Genomic DNA, 18,048 nt, shown 5'->3' on the forward strand with positions numbered 1-18,048 from the left:
TCATTCAGGATCTCACCCAGGTTGAGACCATTCAGCCCTTCCTGCCAGTATTCAATTTCGGCCCCGCTCTGATATGAAATTCCTCCAACCATCATATTCAGCAGAGGCAAGAATACATAACCCAGCTTTCTGTTATTATACAGCTAGCACTCGCATCTATGTTTCACGATGATATTGAACTTTAGTTGAGGTAGGAGACAAGCTGTGCTGATCAACATAGCTCTACGGTTCACAGCTTGCACACATCTTCAATCTATGAGCTTATTACAGCTTATTTCTCACCGCTATATGAGATTCTTCTTCAGACACAGACATCTGCTAAACAAATTACCACTGCTCCTATCACAACACGAATACTCACAGGTGGGAGTGTGGTACAATAAAATTAGCAGGATAAATTAAGCTAGGTGTTAATTCTTGTTATTGTAATAAACTTTGCAAAATCTAGACTAGAACTTAAATCAAAACATGAACAATTATTCCCCAGCATATTTGTTTAGTTACATTTTTGTAAGAGTTATTAGATGTCTATGGGCATCATTTCCTTAGCTGGTAGCAATCTGGAACATCAAGTTGAGTTAAAATTCCACCTAGCATATAACAAATATTAACATCCCAGGATACTGCATCACTGGTACAATTTGTCAGATGAGACAATTAACTGAGGTTCCATCTGTCTTTTTTGATGGGCAATAAAGTGTGCATTTATACGGCCGTAAAGTGTTTGTTACTTTGTAGCAATGCTAAAATTGCAATATAAATCCAGAGTGAGGGCCTGACCTGGCTCCGAAGAAAAGACATGCGAGAATGGTCCAGGGCGCTCACAATGCTGAGGGCCCCAGGGCAGACAGTCTCACACTGCTTAGGCTTGACATCAAGTGGAATGTAACTCCAGTTTGGTGTCAGAGGGGTCATTTGAGCCTCCTGGACACTTCATAAGATTACCTGAAGTTGAGTTAAATGTTTAGACAAGGCAGATGCTCCAGCCCACACTTTCTAAACAATTACATTGTAACCACTGGAAGAGCAGCTCTGTGCAGAGCTCTTCCCTGAGCTGAAGACAGTATGAACAACTGCCTGACTAGAAACCAAACTGCAGCTATCAGTCTCAACCAGTTACTGCAGTATAAATGCCACAAAAGCTTTACTTTATAATACAGTTTTAAAAAGTATCTTTATAAATATTATAGACTTAAAAGAACTTTTAAAAAATCCCAATCTTAAAAGAAGAAGAATACAAAAAAGTTATGCAATGAGCCTAAAAATAGAGTAGAGTTTTCGCTTTGGGCGCATTCGGGAAATTGCGCTCAAAATGCGCTTATTAGTTAGTTTCCGCTAAAATTGATTTGCATAATCACAAACTTAAAATCTTCCATGAACCAGCGCAATCGGGCAGCCTAACATAACAGTTTCTTAGTAATTAATTATTTTTTGATATGATAAAATGTTTAAAATTGCCTACTAGTGCCTGTGCGCCGAAGAAAATTAGCGCAATTTGAACAGCATTCCTGAACCAGCGCAATCTCACAATTTTGACCTCAGGGCGTGGCCAGTTTTGTGGGCAGGGTCTAATTCTGGTGAATTACATCTTGAACCCAGCGTAAAAGATCACGGAAAACACAAACATAAGTGGTTTTATGCGTAACTCACTTCGGTTTAAAATTCCCCGATCTTTTGCGTTGGTTCAGCCGATTCCGCTGATATAACTAACGGGAACAAGTGGAATCTTGACCCCAGAAAGTGTAAAAAAAAATTCTTATTTGCATTCTTTAATCTCTCAACACTTCCCATTAAAATTTCCTCCAAAAAGAATGACGATAATGAAATTAAGCACTCTATTCCTCTGCACATATTGGTTTCGTACATGGATTCATCTGAAACATTTCAACTGACCTGATACAAATAATCTTCAAACACAAAATAGTAGTCATCGTTGCTAGCTGTTAGCTTCACATCCTACAAGAAGGGAAATTTGTCAGAAAATAACAAAATCTCTCCACAACTTTTTTCAATTGATAAATAAATGTTCATTCTTTCTGGAGTGGGGGGGTGTGTGAAGGGAGAGAAACAAGGTGAACTTCCACCATCAACAAAATGAGCAATGTCCATGCTGAGAAAGAGAATATAGCGAATATTTTCCCACTTTTGGCATCAAACATCCTCAAGTTGAGCAGAGAGCAGTGAGATGCAGCATTAAACTCCTTTTCCTCTGCCTCAGCATTATGTTTTAACCCTACCGAAAGCAGCGTGTCCCGGATGTTTTTGCATGCTTTTCTGAGTGAATTCCTAATTTAGTGCCAACTTGACGCCTTTTTGTATTATAGATCAATGCCCACAAGGAATTGGTTTAAAATGGTGTAAGCTCTTTTCAGACAAGATCTTTATAGTTAACAGAAAGAGAAATGTGCCATGATATTTTTGACATATATTAATGACCTGGACTTGAGTATAGGGGGCATAATTTCAAAGTTTGCAGAGGACACAAAGTTTGGAAATGTAGTAAACATTAAGGAGGATAATAACAGACTTCAGGAGGACATAAACAGACTGGTGAAATGGTCAGACACATGGCAGATGAAATTTAATGCAGAGAAGTGTGAAGTGATGCATTTTGAAAGGAAAAACGAGGAGAGGCAATATAAATTAAATGGTACAGTTTTAAACTGGGTGCAGGAACAGAGAGACCTGGGGGTGCACATACACAAATCTTCGAAGGTGGCAGGACAAGTTGTTAAAAAAGCATATGAGATCCTGAGCTTTATAAATAGAGGCATGGAGTACAAAAGCAAGGGTATGGTATACCTGTATAAATCACTGGTTAGGCCTTAGCTAAAGTACTGTGTCCAATTCTGAGCATCACACTTTAGGAAGGATGTCAAGGCCTTGGAGGGGCGGGGTTGCAGAGGAGACTTACCAGAAAGGTACCAAGAATGGGGGACTTCAATTATGTGGAAAGACTAGAGAAGCTGGGATGTTTTTGGAGCAGAGAAGGTTAAGGGGTGATTTAATTGAGGTGTTCAAAATTAGATGGGGTTTTGACAGAGTAGATAGGGAGAAACTGTTCCCATTGGTAGAAAGGTTGGTGACCAGAGGACATAGATTTAAGATAATTGGCAAAAAATCCAGGGGGGATATGAGGAGAAATGTTTGTATGCAGCGAGTTGTTACGATCTGGAATGCAGTACTTGGTGGAAGTAGATTTAATAGTAACTTTCAAAAGGGAAATGAATATATACTTTAAAAGGAGAAATTTGCAGGGCTATGGGGAAAGAGCAGGGGAGTGGGACTAAATGGATGGCTCTTTCAAAGAGGCGCACAGACACGATGGGCCGAATATATGATTCTACAACATCAACTGGGCTAGATTGGAACCCAGGTCCCAGAGGTGAACAGCGCTGAACCTCAGTAATATCTAGCTCTCCCAAGGGAAGAAATCAAAAACTACTCCAGTCAGAGGGCAAAAGTCAACACTTGCAATCAGAACATCTTGACATCTAATTTGCATGCCAAAGGCAGTTGCCAGTGCTGCTATGGAGCATGCCCACTGAAGGCACTGGAAAATCAGGCCAAAGTGTCCATTCTAGGGGAGGGGAGTGAACAAGAGGGTACCAGAGACCCCTGAGGGAAATAACAGTTTGTTGCCTCCTCAAACCCCCTGTCGAGGAGAGGGGGTGCTTTTAATTTGTTTCAAATTGCTGCACTCTTCCTTCAGGGATCCAGGCCATAGTTAAAGCCTCAGCACAAGTGTCCCCCACAACCACCAGTCATCCGGGAGGCTCGCCTGATCTGACCAGGCGTACCTTTACTGACACTACTCCAAATCTCACTGAGGGCCGAGGATGTGGGAGCCCCTAACCAGGTCTTGGCCTAGTTTCTGGCCTAGCGTCCAACCCTTCCAGCAGAAGTACTCCAGAAGGACAGTGGATTTTCAGGGACTTTGTTCTTAATGAAATCAATGTCCAATTATATGAAAATACATATAACACAGCATTAAAAATCAACTGACTGCATGTTTTGAAGAAAGAATGAAATGCATGTGGTGAAAAACAAATTAAAAATCAGATTTTTGCACAACCCAGCAACATTATTATACTATCGCAGAGGATCATATTTATTTGGTGAACATACTGTTGAAGTGAATCTTTCTGATACAGCATTCAGTGCCTCTTTAATTATTTGGGTGGGATAATTAACTAGGAAAAGCGCTGGATTTTGCAGAACAGATTCAGCAGCTGGTGCCCATCACTCATTAATCAAGGATAATTCAACGAAAATTGTAAGTGAAATAACGTTTAGTCTGTACAGGAACATGCTGCAGATGAGGTGCAATATTTATAATCTGTACAGCCTCTTCAATCCCACAAATTTTTATAAAGGAATGAGTTTCCATTTAGTGCCCTGCACACAGGAAGCACTGTGTTTGTGAACAACCATTCAGAATTTCCGATGATTTTCCAATTTAAAAAAAAATGGAATTATAAATTGGTGCAACTTTTACAAATATAACAGCATTACTAGTTTGGCAAAATGGATTGGAAACATATGGGAAAGAGAACTACACGCCAGCATCCCTTGATTTCCACTCACCCCACCAACCACCACCCCCCTAGGACCCTGCCACATTTCTCTCCAGAATGTTCATTCATTCATGAGAACCATACCCTTGCGATCTACAACCTTATTGTGGATGATCGTATTGATATCTGGCTTTGACTGCAATTTGGGAGAGTGATGCTGGAATGTGGTATTGAGTCTTATTGTTTCGGAGCACTTGGAAGGGCTACCAGGATATGGAAGAAGTGCAAGGGAAGTAGTGTTTTGGGATGTGGGATGCAGGTTCTGGGTTGCAGCAGTGCGAGCAGTGATGTTGGGATCTAGAGAGTCAATCCTCAGCTACTGTAGTATGGGGAAGGTCAGGGTCTGGGAAACCTGAAGTGGGTGGTCGTGAGATATACATATGAACATATGGGTACGGTAGCGTAGCGGTTATGTTACTGGGCTAGTAATCCAGAGTCATGAGTTCAAATCCCGCCACGGCGGCTGGCGAATTTAAAAATTCAATTAATTAAATAAAAATCTGGAATTAAAATACTAGTATCAGTAATGATAGCCATGAAACTACCGGATTGTCGTAAAAACCCATCTGGTTCACTAATGTCCTTTAGGGAAGGAAACCTGCCGTCCTTACCCGGTCTGGCCTATATGTGACTCCAGACCCACAGCAATGTGGTTGATTCTTAATTGCCCTTTGAAATGGCCTAGCAAGCCACTCAGTTGTAAAAAATCTCGCTAGGGATGGACAATAAATGCCGGCCTTGCCAGCGACGCCCACATCCCGTGAACGAATAAAAAAAAATTTTAAAAATATGAAATAGGAGCAGGAGTAGGCCAATCGGCCCCTCGAGCCTGCTCCGCCATTCAATAAGATCATGGCTGATCTGATCCTAATCTCAAATCTAAATTCATGTCCAATTTCCTGCCCGCTCCCCGTAACCCGTAATTCCCTTTACTTCTAGGAAACTGTCGATTTCTGTTTTAAATTTATTTAATGATGTAGCTTCCACAGCTTCCTGGGGCAGCAAATTCCAGACCTACTACCCTCTGAGTGAAGAAGTTTCTCCTCATCTCAGTTTTCAAAGAGCAGCCCCTTATTCTAAGATTATGCCCCCTAGTTCTAGTTTCACCCATCCTTGGGAACATCCTTACCGCATCCACCCGATCAAGCCCCTTCACAATCTTATATGTTTCAATAAGATCGCCTCTCATTCTTCTGAACTCCAATGAGTAGAGTCCCAATCTACTCAACCTCTCCTCATATGTCCGCCCCCTCATCCCCGGGATTAACCAAGTGAACCTTCTTTGTACTGCCTTGAGAGCAAGTATGTCTTTTCTTAAGTATGGACACCAAAACTGTATGCAGTATTCCAGGTGCGGTCTCACCAATACCTTATATAACTGCAGCAATACCTCCCTGTTTTTATATTCTATCCCCCGAGCAATAAAAGCCAACATTCCGTTGGCCTTCTTGATCACCTGCTGCACCTGCATACTAACTTTTTGATTTTCTTGCACTAGGACCCCCAGATCCCTTTGTACTGCAGTACTTTCCAGTTTCTCACCATTAAGATAATAACTTGCTCTCTGATTTTTCCTGCCAAAGTGCATAACCTCACATTTTCCAATATTGTATTGCATCTGCCAAATCTCCGCCCACTCACCCAGCCTGTCTATATCCCCCTGTAGGTTTTTTATGTCCTCCTCACTCTCCACTTTCCCTCCCATCTTTGTATCATCTGCAAACTTTGATATGTTACACTCGGTCCCCTCCTCCAAATCGTTAATATAGATTGTAAAGAGTTGGGGACCCAGCACCGACCCCTGCGGAACACCACTGGCTACTGGTTGCCAGTCCGAGAATGAACCATTTATCCCAACTCTGCTTCCTGTTAGATAACCAATCCTCCACCCATGCCAGAATATTACCCCCAATCCAGTGATTCTTTATCTTGAGCAATAATCTTTTATGTGGCACCTTGTCAAATGCCTTCTGGAAGTCTAAATACACTACGTCCACTGGTTCCCCTTTATCCACCCTGTACGTTATGTCCTCAAAGAACTCAAACAAATTTGTCAGACATGACTTCCCCTTCGTAAAGCCATGCTGACTTTGTCCTATTAAATTATGTTTATCCAAATGTTCCGCTACTGTCTCCTTAATAATAGATTCCAAAATTTTACCCACCACAGATGTTAGGCTAACTGGTCTATAATTTCCAGCCTAAGTAAACTAAGATGAGGCAGAATTGGGCAAGGCAGACGTGATGTTTGGGAGTAATGAGGGATGGTTCCAGGATCTGGTTGCAGTGGGAAATGGATGCCAGTGTATGGCAGCAGTGGTGGGCGGGGGGGAAGAGGGCGGGGGAGTCCCAGGGTGTAGGACCACTGGGAAGGCATGCTGGATGTAGCAGTAGTGAAACAATTAAGTTACGATGTGGCAGCAAAGGGATGTCGTGGCTAGGTGTGGGAGCATGGGGAGATGGGTTTACTTCGTGTGGCAGTACTGGGAGTGGGGTTGCAGGCAGGCAGGAAGAGAAGACAATTGGTGGAAAAAGGAAAAAAAATATTTGTTTCATACCTTGTAGATGAGGCTGTCAACTAAAAGATCATGTTGAATCACATTCGATTTCAGTTGTTCATAATATAAAGAATCCTGTGAATATAGAAAAAAGTAATCAATGCTTTAGTCACTAAAGGAAACGCATTTAGAAGTTTTACTAATATTAAGTTCAAAACATCTTGTATTTATTATATAAACTGGACAGACAGCTCCTCACAAGTATGTAATCAAATCTTTTTTTTAAACTTAGATGTGTTCTTTGCTATTACCAGTACAGGTTCAAAATTCTTCACAGGTGTGAAACAATGGCTGTTTAATAATCCTAAATCCTACGCAATGGAAACAAAAGAAATAAACCAATACAACCATGGTATGTAAAGAACAATTCTCACTCTGTGCAATTTGACTGTAATACTTGTAGTATTTGTCAAGCCTTCTAAGTGCACACAATACACAGCTTTTCTTCTTACATTGCACTCTTAATACTATATACAACTGATACCACTTTATAAATTCATGTTGTATGGCCTAATCACACTGCACAGTGGCTCCATGGAAGTATATTACAGAGCAAATCTCAATGAATTTAGGAAACCAATAAATCACAATCATAGAAATCCTCCTCGAATACTAAAAGTAACAGAAGCTAATTAAAAAATACCACTATCCAGAAAGAACATCATATAATTCAATTTGTTTGGCATTGCTCACAATACTTGGTATAAGCTCATACTACACGTAATTAATATTATTCTTTATCGTAAGTGTATTTCCTACGGACTTAACAAAGGCCCCTTCTCAGAATAAATGTTTAAAAACATTATTAGAGATCAAGACCCCAAAATCAGCATTTTAAAAATAAATGGACTACAATATAAATTATTAATTCATCTGAAAAAATCACACTTATTTGAAATCAGAAAGGATGTGCCTTTCTTTAATACTTTCTCACTATAATAATTAGGCTCTAATACACAGAAATATTCTCCTTTACATTGTTTTTCATAGCCGATTACCCATACAGCATCCGAACAAGGTTAATCTTTTGTGATAGATACATTACATAATTTTGCTGCAAGAAAAAAAATCTTCCATCTGCGCACAATTCCCATCCTATTGTCATGCTTTTGTCACACTTTTTGTGTCAACTTTTGCCATTATAAATCCCCATGTCCACAATTAGACTGGGAAATGCTTATGTAAACTCGTCATTGATTATGTAATCTGGCTACCGGATTGCAGAGTCTGGCCACTGGGTTCCCATAATTCTTTTGGAATCTTTTTTCATGCTCCATTGTTTTTCTGAGTTATTGAAATTTCTAATGTTCAAAATAAGCTTCTTGGCAATTTTTGCTCAAAAACTTTTCAAAATTATTTTAAGAAATTCTAGAGGATAAATTTCAAATGTTTACTGAGGTAAGATTCATAAATGTTGTGTCTGTGTGAGAGAGAAAAAAATTTATTGTTCTGATTACACACCTGTGTAACTTTAATTTTGTGTTCTATAAACTTTAGAAAGTGGGAGGGGCAGCGGAAAAGTAAGAAAGAGTATTTCTTTTGTCATGTAATGTTACTTCAATTTTCAAAAAAAAGACACCAGTTGAATGCTGAAGCCAATTAATTACCTCAGCTGTGTTTTGTTGACAGTTAAAAAAGGTCAAATGTTAATGCTAATGCCTGTGAGACAGATTCTAATTTCTAACAAGTATGGGGGGAGAAAGAGAAGGAGGGGATAAGAGAGAGGTGGAGGGGAAGAGACTGTGCTAAAAATTGAAAGAAAGGCAGACAGGCATTTTCTTGCCTCATTCTCATTTGATTTTTTTGACGAAAAAACAATTTGCAGTTTGACAGCAATCATAGCTTCTTTGAAGGATACGGATAGGGAGGGCTAGGGAGGTGAAGAGAGATACTGATTGAGGATGAAAGGGCCTTAAGCCTCTTGCCAACTCCCCTATTCTCTGTCTTACCGTGAGCAATGCCAGAGGAAATCGACTAGTATATATTAAATATACAAGTCAATCACGCACGGCTTTGCTCACAAAGGGGGGTAATTTTGACTTTTGGCAATAGTGTAAAGTGGACGATATCGGATTAGCCACCCGTTATTCATCTCTCCTGCTTTTCTGAAATTTCTAAGTTCATCACAGCTGCCTGCATAATCACACCAGGAAACACATCACTAAGTGATTCTTCATGTTCATATTTTCCCTTCAGTGTGTGAATTACTTGCACACTGCTTCTGGTCACTGACAGCACCATGCAGGCTCATTAAAGTTCTGTGAATTCGTAAATCTCTGTACAGCGATACTACCCTAATGCCATGATCTTATTGAATGGCGAAGCAGGCTCGAGGGGCCTGCTCCTATTTCTTATGTTCAAGGCAGATCCAAAACTCTTGAAGCCTATGTAAGACTATAGAAGATGCTCCTTACAACCTATCGCTTTGACCAAGCTTTTGGTCACCCATCCTAATATTTCCTTATGTGGGTCGGTGTCAAATTTTGTCTGATAACTCTCCTGTAAAGCGCCTTGGGATGTTTTACTATGTTAAAGGCACTATATAAATACAAGTTGTTGTTGAGGGATAATCCTGATTTCACTGGTAAAGATATGAGTTTTGTTATGCAAGTATTGCTGTATAACAGTATCATTTGTTAAAACAACCCAAATACCTGAATAGTTGCAATTCCAGACAAATGCCAGACTTCAGAACCAAAACACATATCCCTTGAGACAATAACTGGATTTGAAAGGAAATGCAAGAATGAAAAAGATGTTGCTCACAAATTTGAACATGCCATGGAGTCTGGAGTTAGTATAACTAAACTTATGATCCCACTGATAACCTTTTCCAGATCCCGTTGACGACCTTTTCCGGCACTTTTTCCAAACCAGAGCTCGGGTACCAAGAAGGTACCATAATCTACCCAAATGTATGAAAAATATCCGCCTGACATATATCAGCCCAAAGTCCAATATATCAGAGATTTATTTGCAATGTCCAGCTTGCCATGACAATTGAAATGTCTTGAGATGCACAGGTACCCAGAACTGTTGACATCAACAATATGTAGAAGGGCCAAATATATCATCACGCTTAACCTAGACGTTATGAAGTCCGGTAACACTGTGGCCATTGCTACTCTGATATAGAAACTGCTGGATAATTAAAAGATGTGTGCCTTTGTAGCAATTTTCTGCTGACTCACAAAAATCTACGCCAGAGTTCAAAGCCTTTCTGATTGGTGACTTGTGTCATTTACTTGATATTAAGTCCACAAATGTGATCTGAAATGTTGATTTTGTCATTCACTCAGGTGTCTTGTTTAAATATCAGTTCATGTGAAAATAATAAGTAATCAGTTACTGAAGCAGTTGGCAAGCTGCTTATAGTGCGGCACCCTTTCACAAAAGTTTTGTTCAGTGAAGCAATCGGAAAGAAATGTAAGCTCCACATAACCATAATTACAGCAAAGTGAAGAGGAACAAAGTTGATTATAAAATTGCTTAAGAATATGAAAATATACATGATGCTTTATTACAAGTTTGATTTATGAACAGTGATTCATTTTAAATGAGATGCTGCTTTATTCTTTTAGAATTTTAACCAATAAATAAGTTCATCAATATTATGATGAATATTACAATTGAAATTTTATTCAACTCAATTTTACCCCATTGAACTTCAACAAAAAAAATTCAATCACTGAATTAGGTCAGAACAAAAATTAACACCAAAACGTGAAAAAATTAAATACAGAAGCCAATAATGCAAAACAATTTAATTTCAGCAAATGCAGCTCCTAAATACAAATGTGCAACATCATCTTCATTGGCATTAACCAGTTTTAGTTTTTTTTAAAACTTTTTAAAAGAAACACCTGCTACAATACAACAATAACTAAATTAAGATTTTTAAAGTGAGCATTTCTGCATTGCAGATTTATTTTTCAATACTGATGCAATTACCAGTTATACCCATCAAAAAGGGAGAGGTGGGGGAGCACAGAAATACTAAAAATTATTTTCAAAAGACTCACTGACCTTCCTCAAACCTCAATCTTTACCAATGCATAAGTCTACTGTCAACAACTCCTTAAAAGGATTCCATATGGTCACTTCTGTTACCTCCTATTTACTGAAATGGTTATACTGAAATCTCCTTCCCCATCACAGCAAGTTTCATTTAAATCATGAAATAGTCATCAACACATGAAAATTGAAGATTTTTCTACTTTAACCTTATCTTGATTTAAACAGACCTTCAGCTCCCTTTGTGAATTAAGTGTTAAGAAGGAATATATTTCACGTCATTCTATTCTAGGAAATAAAACCATGAAAATTCCACATAAGAAAATTGCAACCTACCAACTTTAATGAAATTCTTGCATTATTTTTCATAACTGGGTTTTTTTTAAAGAGCAAAAAAACTGCAAGACAAATAGAAAGAAACTACAAATATGTTCCTTCAAGGAAAATTATAAATATTACAAAATTCAAGAATTTAAAAACGATCTTTTTGTGCTCAGTCATGGCATTTGAATTTTATTCTGCCATTAATTATGGGCACCACAGAACTTTGTTGTCATACATCTTTTTTTGAGATTTTTTATACTATAATTGGTTTAGGTGAATTCAGAATAAATGTAAGGTATGACTGGTTTCAGACTGCTAAAACTTATTTCACATCCTTCAGAGATAGGAGACTTTCATTCAGGGATCATATATTCAGCATTCAATTCCAACACAATAGTTTTGGCATTCTATGTATTTTATCATTCTATATTAATAGGTAGATTTTCAAAGTCAGTATACTGGGGAAGGATCTGTGGTGCACTTGGACAATATGCTGTTCTTCCATTCTTTGAATCCCATCCAGGCTAATGAGATTAAAACCCATGCCAATTAAAGTACCTATAAAAAAAAGGGGAATGAAGCTAAAATTTTATGGCGCTTGCAACTAACTGCAGAAAAAACTTCAAATGCGCTGTCTGAATGGACACAAAAAAAAAAATTAGTCACATTCTTAAATTTTGAATCTAATCTCTCCTTTGGGTCGATTTTTTTCCATATGCCTCTGTGAAGTGCGCCAGTACATTTTTCTACATTAAAGGCGTTATATAAATGCAAGTTGTTCTTGGGCCACAACGACTATTTTCATAAGCAGGTTACACAATGTTACAGAGCCTTTATATGAGATTTTTATTAAATTAGCTTTATTTTATATTTCATTAATAGCGCTTTTTGTTTCCTCTAAGCCACTTGCTTATGCTGCAGCATTCAATTGTGTCCCTACGCTCTGGAGAAAGCTACTAGCTTGTACAGTCATCCTCTAATGTACATCAAACATACACTCCACTCACTGGAACTTTAAAACAAGCAGTAGCTAAGTATTGGAGAGCAGCAAAAAATTAAAAACTGATATGGAAGCATCCTTGGGTCATCTCAGTTGGTCTTTAACAGGCAATATTTCATTCTAATGGATTTTATTTTAAATTGTTCATACATGGAAATAACCACTATAAAGAATATTTTGCTATCAATAATTTTGATATGTGGTTTCTAATTTGTTTTTTCAGGCTATGTCTACATTCTTCTCTGATAAAGCAATTCCAATTAATTCTTTTTTTACAAAACTGTGCATGGTCTGAAAATACTAATTTATGCTAAACTAACTACTGTGATATATCAATAGTAGTAACTCCATATTCAGAAAATCTATACTCTCTGCATGGACTTTTACAATCAATTTCAGTGTTCAATTTCTTAATTTGAAAACATTCTTCAGTTCCAGAAACTAAATGAACAAAGAATGCAAAGTAAAACAGTCTCAGGTTTAATTAAATTGTGTTCCTGAATACTTAAAACATTATTTAAAAAGATATGGCAATTGATGTTGTGCAACTGTAGTCAGATTGCCCGAAAATCCAAAGCAAGTAGGTAAAAGCTACAATGAAGTATTTTTTAAAATGTGCCCAATTTCTTGTCAACAAAGTTTAAATGGAGACAAAAAAAAAGTATTAACATAACCTTGAATTTGTTTAAACTTCTTTTATTTTTTCCACTGTTAAGTCAAACATTTATTTTTCAGGAGATCAAAACACAGGCAGGTGCGCCTGGGAATATGACCAGATGGGTTATGCTTTTTGATGATAACAGTCGCTTCTTACAACTGAAGCTATGACAATATATTCAATAAAAGGAGTGAGAAAGTGAGATATTGCCCCACTGTTTACCACAGAACCTAAAAATATTTTCCACCTCAGATAGGGGTTTATATTTATTTATTTATTTTATGTCTTAAATATCTTCAATTATTTGTTGCAAATATATCAAGCTTTATCATGTTTTCTGCCAGATTGTACGTATACAAATGTATTTATTTTGTCAGTTATACTTAAGTAGCCAAGATAAAGACCATTAATGTACTGTAAAAAGTATGTTAGGAAGAAAGCAAACATAAGATAGAATAATTTTAACTGCAAAGCCATTGGAGCTACACAAACCTAGAATGTCACAATGAATACTGTTTAGAAGTTGATTTTAGTGGAGTCCATCTACAGCTATGGTTCAAGTATAAAATTATTACTTCTCAGGTTGTCAGATCAAAGCTAACAACCATTAAATAGGATTAGTTCTGTTCAAGGCAGATGACAATTAAAATAAAATCTAGATCTTCTACCAAGTTCAAATCTACTTTATATTGTAAATTAAGTTGCCAGGACAGAAGTAAGACAGCACAGTGGCTGTGTTTCATAATCTGCATATTCCTCCCCATTTAATAAGAAGAATACTGCAGTACAAATTGAGCAGAAAATGCTGGAATTACTCAGCAAGTCAGGCAGCATCTATGGAGAAAGTAACAGTTAATGTTTCAGGTCAATGACCCTTCGTCAGAACTGGAAGAAGTTGAAGATTAAACAGTTTTTAAGCAAGTACCGAACCAGGGAAATTGGGGGAAGAGGAGGAAGGGGAGGGGGCGGGGGGAGGAGAAAGGACAAAGGGGCAGGTTTCTGATAGGATGGAGGGCAGGAGTGATTAAATGACAAAAGGGATGATGATGCAAGGCAAGGAGGGTGGTAATGGGACAAGTAAAGAAACAAAAGATGGGTCTAGAGGAGCTGCAAATTGTAATATCAGAACTATTACCAGAACTTACTGTCTGAAAAAATGGGAGCAGTGCTTATGATTTGAAGTTATTGAAATCAGTATTGAGTCCAGAAGGTAGTAATGTGCCTAATTGAAAGATAAGGTGCTGTTCCTCAAGCTTCCGTTGAGCTTCATTGGACAGATTGGAACTCTGTCCTAAGAGGCCGAGGACACTGAGGTCAGAGTGGGAGCGGGATGGGGAATTAAAAGGGCAAGCGACCGGAAGGTCAGGGTCACGCTTGCGGGCTGAATGAAGGTGTTCAGCAAAACGATCACCCAATCTGCATTTGGTCTCCCCAATGTAGAGGAGACTGCAATGTGAGCAGCGAATAGAGTATACTAAATTGAAAGAAATACAAGTAAATCGCTGTTTCACCTGGAAGGAGTGTTTGGGGCCGTGGACGGTGGGAAGAGAGGAGGTGAAAGGGCAGGTGTTGCATCTCCTGCACTCGCACGGGAAGGTGCTGTGGGGAGGAGAGTGGGTGTTGGGGGTGATGGAAGAGTGGACCAGGCTGTTGTGGTGGGAGCGGTCCCTTCGGAATGGGGAGGGGAGGGTAAGATGTATTTGGTGGTGACATCGCGTTGGAGGTGGCGGAAATGGCAGAGGATGATACGTTGAATGTGGAGGCTCGTGGGATGGAAGGTGAGGACCAGATGGACCCTATCATTGTTCTGGGAGAGAGGGGAAGGGGTGAGGGCAGAAGTGCGGGAAATAGGACGTACATGGTCAAGGGCCCTGTCAACTACAGTGGAGGGGAATCCTCAATGACGAAAAAGGAAGACACATTGGAAGCACTGGTGTAGAAGGTGGCATCGTTGGAACAGATTTTACAGTCATCAATGTACTGGAAAAAGAGGTGAGGGAGGGGAATAGAGTAGGACTGGAACAAGGAATGTTCAACGTATCCCACAACTTGAACAATTTCTCCTTTGACTCCACTCACTTCCTCCAAATAAAAGGTGTCGCTATTGGAACCTGTATCGGTATTAGCTATGCCTGCCTTTTTGTGGGATACGTGGAACATTCCTTGTTCCAGTCCTACTCAGGTCCCCTCCCTCACCTCTTTTTCCGGTACATTGATGACTGGAGGTCGTGACTGGAGTGGAGTCAAGGTCGAAGATCAACCACTGATCTTATTGAATGGCGGAGCAAGCTCGAGGTGCCGTATGTAGCCTGCTCCTATTTCTTATGCTCCAATTTCTAATTTCCACCCTTCACATCGTCCATCTCCGACTATTCCCTTCCTCAACCTCTCTATTTACATTTCCGGGGATAGGGTGTGAAGCAATATCTACCTTGATTACACTTCCGCACCGCTTCCCATAAGAACTCTATACCTTTCTCCCAGTTTCTCCGTCTGTGGCTGTCAAGGTGACCGTGGCCCTTAATTTTTATGGCTCTGGCTCCTTTCAGGCTGCTGCTGGAGATATAAGCAATATGTCACAGTTTGCAATGCACTGCTGTATAAGGGAGGTCACTGAGGCTCTGTATGGATTGAGAAACAGATTCATCTCATTCCCTCTTGCGAGAGGAGCGAGCGTGAGGGTTTGCTCGCATTGCAGGCTTCCCCATGGTGTAGGATGCGCCATTGACTGCATATTGCCATGCGTGCTCCACATCTGAACTCAGCCATCATCATAAGGGATTCCACTCCCTCAATGTGCAGCTGGTGTGTAACCACATGCAACGTATCATGCAGGTCAATGCCCGCTATCCTGGCAGCAGTCATGATTCTTTCATTCTGCAGCAGTCCTCTGTTCCACCGATATTCCAAGCAACACAGCAAATCAAAGGCTGGCTACTGGGCGACAAGGTTTATCCCCTTATGAAATGGTTCCGGTCAGGAGCGCACGCCTACAATGAGAGCTATGCTGCCACATAGAACATCATAGAGTACACCATAGGCATCCTCAAGCAACGCTTTCACTGCCTGAACCGCTCTGGAGGAGCCGTGCAGTACTCAGCTGAGGGAACAGTCCTTGCCACCGCCTATCAGATGAGAACCCGAGCAAGAGGCGGAGGTGGAGGCAGAGGAAGTGGAGAAGGAAGAGGAAGTGCAGCAGGAAGTGGAGGAAGAGGCAGGGAAGCTACAAGGTAGACAGGCCCTGTCTGCCAGGGCTCTGCGTGATCAGATTATTAATGAGCAATACCACTAATCTCAACGACATCTCCACAATCACCAACAGTCCCACATTCCTTACCTTTCCTCTCTCACATGACCATCAAATCATCCTCCTTATGATTACATATTGATTCCTCTCTCAGCTCAACGCAGAAATAAAACCCACCACCAAATGCAAATTCAAATCCACATTTATAAATTAACACATGAAATTATGCAAACAGTGAGACTATTCACCTTTATGGATTCCCTTAGTGCCTGTCTTTTATGTGCCTTGATCTATCATAGTGCTCCTACGAGGTGCATCCCTAGTGGCTCAAGCATTTGTTTTTATTCGTTCATGGGATGTGGGCATCGCTGGCAAGGCCAGCATTTATTGCCCATACCTAATTGCCCTTGAGAAGGTGGTGGTCAGCTGCCTTCTTGAACCGCTGCAGTCTGTGTGGTGAAGGTTCTCCCACAGTGCTGTTAGGAAGAGATTTCGAGGATTTTCACCCAGCGACGATGAAGGAACGGCGATATATTTCCAAGTCGGGATGGATTGTGACTTGGAGGGGAACGTGCTGGTGGTGTTGTTCCCATGTGCCTGCTACTCTTGTCCTTCTAGGTGGTAGAGGTCGCGGGTTTGGGAGGTGCTGTCGAAGAAGCCTTGGCGAGTTGCTGCAGTGCATCCTGTGGATGGTACACACTGCAGCCACAGTACGCCGGTGGTGAAGGGAGTGAAAGTTTAGGGTGGTGGATGGGGTGCCAAAATAGCGGGCTGCTTTGTCCTGAATGGTGTCGAGCTTCATGAGTGTTGTTGGAGCTGCACTCATCCAGGCAAGTGGAGAGTATTCCATCACACTCCTGACTTGTGCCTTGTAGATGGTGGAAAGGCTTTGGGGAGTCAGGAGGTGAGTCACTCGCCACAGAATACCCAGCCTCTGACCTGCTCTTGTAGCCACAGTATTTATGTGGCTGGTCCAGTTAAGTTTCTGGTCAATGGTGACCCCCCAGGATGTTGATGGGGGATTCGGCGATGGTAATGCCGTTGAATGTCAAGGGGGGTTGGTTAGACTCTCTCTGATTGGGGATGGTCATTGCCTGGCGCGAATGTTATTTGCCACTTATCAGCCCAAGCCTGGATGTTGTCCAGGTCTTGCTGCAAGCGGGCACGGACTGCTTAATTATCTGAGGTGTTGCGAATGGAACTGAACACTGTGCAATCATCAGCGAACAGCCACATTTCTGACCTTATGATGGAGGGAAGATCATTGATGAAGCAGCTGAAGATGGTTGGGCCTAGGACACTGCCCTGAGGAACTCCTGCAGCAATGTCCTGGGGCTGAGATGATTGTCCTCCAACAACCACGACCATCTTCCTTTGTGCTAGGTATGACTCCAGCCACTGGAGAGTTTTCCCCCTGCCGGGATGTTGTCGGGGCCCATAGCCTTTGCTGTATCCAGTGCACTCAGCTGTTTCTTGATATCACGTGGAGTGAATCGAATTGGCTGAAGACTGGCTTCCGTGATGTTGGGGATATCGGGAGGAGGCTGAGATGGATTATCCACTCGGCACTTCTGGCTGAAGATGGTTGCAAACGCTTCAGCCTTGTCTTTTGCACTCACGTGCTGGAGTCCGCCATCATTGAGAATGGGGATGTTTGCAGAGCCTCCTCC

At 40.6% G+C, this 18,048-nt stretch overlaps 1 protein-coding gene across 4 annotated transcripts in view; it reads right to left on the reverse strand.

Annotated features, from left to right (window-relative positions):
- tbc1d19 (TBC1 domain family, member 19) overlaps positions 1 to 18,048 on the reverse strand; it is a 132,804-nt gene that overhangs the window by 45,336 nt on the left and 69,420 nt on the right. For 3 of the 4 annotated variants that reach the window (XR_010963675.1, XM_067989055.1, XM_067989077.1), the window contains 2 exons: positions 7,136 to 7,210; positions 1,894 to 1,956 (listed from right to left, as the gene is read on the reverse strand). Coding sequence is in view for 3 of the 4 variants with exons in the window: in XM_067989055.1 (XP_067845156.1) it covers positions 1,894 to 1,956; positions 7,136 to 7,210 (138 nt within the window). In the remaining variant the exon portion in view is untranslated. The remainder of the gene's footprint in view (positions 1 to 1,893; positions 1,957 to 7,135; positions 7,211 to 18,048) is intronic. The other variant, XM_067989068.1, reaches the window with a different exon arrangement.

Source organism: Heptranchias perlo, chromosome 1 (genome assembly GCF_035084215.1).
Source record: "Heptranchias perlo isolate sHepPer1 chromosome 1, sHepPer1.hap1, whole genome shotgun sequence".
NCBI lineage: Eukaryota > Metazoa > Chordata > Chondrichthyes > Hexanchiformes > Hexanchidae > Heptranchias > Heptranchias perlo.